Here is a 5,932-nt window from a genome sequence, read left to right as displayed (position 1 = left end):
TAGTATCACATATTGATGAGAATTAGTCCAAAGTGTGATAGACCAGTTGAATATAGTTTGAAAGACCATACTACTGTAAAGAGATGCTACCTTTATGTGCTTGCCACTGTTTGATGCTGAGTGTGTGTGAAGGAGAAAGAGAGAGCACAGGTGGTTTTGTATAAAGTGATGGTTCCGGTAGAGCTATAATGGATTTCCTTAGGGGAATTCGCTGGGGACAAAGGGGAAGGGGAAGGATAAACCCACGTCAAACAAACATCTAGATCCCACACTCTACACACTTGTGGACATCCTACACACAATAGCGCAATTATAAGCCACGGCGCTCAGTAATATGCTTATGATAAGGAGGCAAAGCTATCATCTTCCCCACAAGTGCTTAAGTGTAAAGGCTCAGGATTTGTTTCAGCATGGGAAATGAAGAGAGGGTATGGGTTTGTGGGGTAAAGGGTCAAAAACTAGCTTACACTGAGCTCTTAGTTTTTCTGATTGGTGGGAATGTCGCTGGGGTCTTGCTGCTTCTCCATCTTCTGGGTGGTGACCACTGTCTCCTCATAAACTTCACGCTGGTTCACCTTGCCTCCGGGTTTGCTCTGCTGCTGCTCCTCATCCTTGCCCTCCCTCTTGGAGCTCTTGTTGGAGCTGGTGTAAATACGGCTCTGGTAGTTGTAGCCTTGCCCAACACTCGCGCTCATGGAGGAGCCGGGAAAGCTGATCCCCGTGCCGATGCGGGTCTCCTCCCCTTCCAGTAGTTTCCTGCAGAGAAGACGATGGAGGAAAGGATAGAGATTACATAAAAATACAGAATACATTTTAACAAGAATAAATGTCTGTATGTTAGTGTTTTTGAATTCCATTTTATAGAGGTCCATCATAACTGATCATGTGTGAGTTGTATTTGAGAGAATAACCTACCTGTAAGCTGCAATTTCAATATCCAGTGCCATCTTGACATTCAGCAGATCCTGGTACTCCCTCAGGTGACGGGCCATCTCACTCTTAGTGCCCCTCAGCTCATTCTCCAGCTCTACCATGTTGTCCTATGGACAATCAAACAATCGTTTAGTACATTTCTTGCAGAGGAATTGTAGCAGTGTCCAGACAAAGACCTCAGTGAATCCTATTGTTAACCTGCACATTGTGTAGCTGGTAAGTCAAGTCGTTTATGATCAAAATGGGTTGAAAGTTTGTCCTGAAAACATATATTCTCGGTTGCGAGTGTCCAATCCGAAACAACACAAAATGATTCATTTAGAGCGCATCCACTCAGTGGGCGTTGTCAGATGCAGCTGCTGAGCACGCTGTCCCAGGGGAATGAGTTTCAGCACCACGGACAGAGCTCAGCTGCTGTTATTATTGTTACTCATTCACTTAAGAGATCACAAAAACGCTATACAATGTATTCATTTCACTGCAAATGAACTTTTATGAGACTGAAGTCATTAAAAGGTGATTTACCTGATAGTTTCCAATCTCCATATTGTGCCGGTCCTCCATCTCCCTGAGCTGCTTTTCCAGAGACTCGTTGGTTCCCCTCAGACTCTCTATCTCGATGGTCTTGGACTGCAACTGCCTCCTGAACTCGTTAATTTCCTCCCGGCTGGCTCGAATGGCATCATTACTCCGGGTGGCTTGATCGGACAAGTCGGCGAACTTGGTCTTGTACCACTCCTCGGCGGACTGCAGGTTCTTGGATGCCATGGACTCGTACTGGCCTCGGATCTCTTTGAGGGCGGAGGTGAGATCAGGCTTGGACACCTCCATCTCCACGGACACCTGGGCAGCGTGGATCATGTCCGTCAGCTCGGCCACCTCCTCTTCGTGCACCTTCCTGAGGAAGTTGATCTCGTCCAGCAGAGATTCCACTTTCTTCTCCAGGTCCAGGCGCACCATGGTGGCATCATCCACATCTTTCTTAAAAGCCTTGAGGGTGACCTCCGCGTCCTCCCGGGCACGGTACTCTTCTTCGTATTTTCCCCTGAGCTTCTGCAGGTCGTCTTCAAAACAGTCCCTCTCGATGATGAGCTGGGACTTCTCCCCGTTCAGCTCTTCGAGCTGAGAGCGCAGTTCGCGGATCTCTTGTTGGTACAGCTCGGCCAAGCGGGACGGCTCGGCCTGCCTCTGGCGCAGAGCAGTCAGCTCCGTCTCCAGCACTTTGTTATGCTGCTCCAAGTTGCGCACTTTCTCGATGAACATTGCAAAGCGGTCATTAAGACCCTGCATTTGTTCCTTCTCATTTGTGCGGACGATTTTGAACTCATTGTTGAGGACGCTGCTCTGTGTCACGTCGAAGGTCTCTAGGGGCATAGAGCGGCCGGACTTTCTGTTGTACGAACCCAGGGATGAAACGTTGCTCCGGGATGCAGAGGAGGACCGGTAACCTCCCCGGGAGGTGCTCATCATTGTCCGCGCCGGAGACGCATAACGGGGAGAATCCCCGAAAATCTTCCGGTAGGATGAGGAGGAGAAGACTTCAGATCCGTAGCTCATCTTGGCGTGTATGGAGACAGAGCAGAGAAGTGGGCGCGTCTCCTTTATATAGGGGGACCAACCCAGTCGCTCATTAATGCCCAGTGGTAATATCCGGATTCATTTGTTCCACATGCGTCAGGTGGCCCAGTAAATACGCGCATCAGTGCTGAACATTGTGCTCGAGGTGAATTTCCCAATTATTATAATAATGATTAGTCTACAATAGTCTCTACTTTGGTCCAGATGTGCGCAGTTGAAACTGTTCTTTGTGTGGAGCAGATGGAACTGTCCTTTTTGGCGCATTGGTGCGTCAGTGTTTGATCGCCTGTTGCACAATTACACTGAAAACAGAAAAATAATATTGAAATGTCCTTCTGGAATCAATTACTTATCGATATTATGGTATTCCCTCAGTGTCTCTGTATCCGCCCTAAATTCATATTCACATCAGGTCCACGGGGGATTATCTTCTCATTGTCTGAGGTTAGAATGAGTCTAAATGGATAAATGAAGAGATGCTGAGAAAAATTAACTTTGAGAGTGGCAGAACAACAAAAGAGAGAGAAGTGAGTTTCACTTGAAACCTTTAGATTTGTGCACCTCCAATATGACCAGTGTTTACCAGAGTTTACATTGGAATCTTTATGAAGAAAAAGTTCAAGATCCTTAAAAATAAAGTAAAGTGGAGTGAATATTCACTGGAGCTCAACATCCTATGAAAACAGCAGCATCCCGCTGACAGGCCTTTGCTGCCCTCTGTTGTCAACTTGTAGCACACTGCAAGCATGAAGATTTAAGATTCATTAGGACCACTTTGCAGATGTTGAAGCATATAAACTGTAATAGTTAATGTAGCCTACTGCTGGATGCTCAGGTGGATGAACTTATGAACTGTCAGATAGAAGGGTCATAGCAATTTTGGGGCAAAGACAAGCAGGTGCCATTTTTAGGCTGACAAGTGGTCATTGTTACGGCTCACCTGACTGACAGACACACATTATATTGATGCAGAGTATTCAAACAGTTGCCACCGGGATGCTCCACAAGTACCCTGAGATCTTTTCTGCCTTTCTCTTGACTTCTTTGCTGAAATCAGTGTTGCAAAGTCTGTGAAAAATAAAATGTCACCCTGCAAGTCAAAGTACCATAAAACAGCTTGTGACTGGCGAGACACGTACTTAAAATGAAAATGTAAATAGAAAACCTTTTATTCCCCAAATTATCTGGAAGCCATAGCTCACACTTACATTAAAAACAATGATAAACTCATTACACACAATACATTGTTAAGGATGCAACAGATTCTAAACCTTTTTGGCTTCTGACCCCTTACAAAAGAGAAGGAGAAAAAACAGTGTGGGCCTCTTCATGTCATGTCACAGATGTCTCTGAGCTGTTAGCAGTTTCACTTCTCTTCTCAGATGGTTTCTTTTCATTGTTTGAGGCCAAAAGAGGTAACACTGTACAATATACTGTCATATTTGTTTCAAAAAACAAAGATAAGGAATAAACTGTATCTAAAGTAGATATATATCTTCCTTGACCAGGTACAACAGTTAAATGTTACTCGTGGATTATTGCATAATCAAATGTCATATAATAGGCTTTATATTCAGTTAAAGGGAAATTTTGCTGCGGAACCGGTATTTATTACTTATACTTAATGGTCCCACATTTTAAAAGGTGACATTACCATTTCTTTTTAAATTATAAAGCAGGTAAAGGTGCTATATAATTACTGAGAAAGTATGAAATTGCTTAAAGTTCTAGACCGTAAGATACCGTAAGTCAACACACATAGCGACTGTGAATACAACGTATCTCTCTCTCTCTATCTTACAGATTATGACTTTAATCCACAGAAATGCACACAGCCCGTCACAACTATACTTTATAGGTAGAAAGAGATGCAACAGTGCCGTCACAGTGATTCACCTGACTGCACTGATGGGGCAAAGATGCAGACAGTGCAGAGAGTGCAGATGCAGAAGACCAGGAAATACTGACCAATCAGAGCAGATTGATGAAGATATTTTCTTAGGAAAAGAAGAAGGTAGGAGAGATCCTACAATATTATATCCTATATATGATATATAGCTCTAGCATATATATATATATATATATAATATATATATATATCTAAAATATATATATATCATTTATTTTAGATATAATATATATATATATATATATAATATATATATATTATATATATATATATATATTATATCTAAAATATATAATATATATATATAATATATATATATATTATATCTAAAATAAATGATATATATATATATATATAAAATATATAATATATATATTTTAGATATAATATATATATATTTTAGCTATAATATATATATATATATTATATCTAAAATATATATAATATATATATATATGCTAGAGCTATATATCATATATAGGATATCATATTGTAGGATCTCTCCTACCTTCTTCTTTTCCTAAGAAAATATCTTCATCAATTTGATAACACATGCACGGTGCAAATACCACAACACAACACATTAGGAAAAACATGCAAATAGACTGAAACACAATGGACGTTTCCAAAGGGCACTTATAAGTGATGCACACGTCTATTTTTTTGTTCCACCTGTGTTTCGCCTAGTCCTGCCCCACCGCCCACCACATACTGTGGTAATACAAACGTAATAATCTGATTCCACCGTGCTTTTGTGCTACACTGGTGGTGGCAACACTCTGTGAGCTCCAGCATCTACCCCCGGGGCTGGTCGGCTCGCTGCTCTGAACCCCGCTGATGAGGCAACCTGGGGCGGCAGATGCAAGAGCTCAACAGCCGGTGGTCACTCACCATGAGCCTACACCAGTCCCACAAAACTACGGTGGAATCATAGATTTTTAAAAAGTATCTTCTGGAAACAGTTGCAGTCTATTTGCAGCACTGTTTCCTAATGGGTTGTGTTCTGTGCCTTTCTTTTTCCAAATGAGTTGTGGTATTTGCAGCGTGCTTTCTAAATGCTGCGCATGTGTTGTCAAATTGAGTTGTGTTTTGTCTATTTGCATGTGTTTTCTTAAGCTGCAGTGCTGTGAGCTCCTATGGCCACTGTAACTAGAACAATTTGAGTAGATTAAGTGATGCGGGCAGGCCTGAAAGCAAATTACTTTCTGCAACAATGCAATTCATCCGGGTATCTCTCTGTTCCTTGATGACAAATGAAAGACCGTGGTGTTTGTGCCGACGACATAGTCCCGCCCTCGCTTGATAGACAGGAGATAAACACCGCCCCACTGAACCTGGACGTCTCATAACAACAGCTGGTAGGAGAGAGAGAGAGGGAGAGAGAGAGAGAAGAGAGAGAGAGAGAAGAGAGAGAAGAGAGAGAAGAGAGAGAGAGAGAGAGAGAGAGAGAGAGAGAGAGAGAGAGAGAGAGAGAGAGAGAGAGAGAGAGAGAGAGAGAGAGAGAGAGAGAGA

General features: G+C 42.5%; 1 protein-coding gene across 1 annotated transcript; it reads right to left on the bottom strand.

Moving 5' to 3' along the window:
* Positions 1-476: 476 nt before the first annotated feature.
* Positions 477-2,490, bottom strand: inab (internexin neuronal intermediate filament protein, alpha b; the record flags this gene model as incomplete). The annotated part of the gene is made up of 3 exons (XM_083925304.1): positions 477-756; positions 916-1,040; positions 1,459-2,490. The coding sequence occupies 3 exons, from the start codon at positions 2,488-2,490 to the stop codon at positions 477-479; spliced, it is 1,437 nt and encodes a 478-aa protein (XP_083781430.1).
* Positions 2,491-5,932: the final 3,442 nt, after the last annotated feature.

The sequence above is a fragment of the Echiichthys vipera genome, assembly GCF_963691815.1.
Source record: "Echiichthys vipera genome assembly, chromosome: 2".
Taxonomy (NCBI): Eukaryota; Metazoa; Chordata; class Actinopteri; order Perciformes; family Trachinidae; genus Echiichthys; species Echiichthys vipera.
This window is presented reverse-complemented; position numbering and strand designations above follow the sequence as displayed.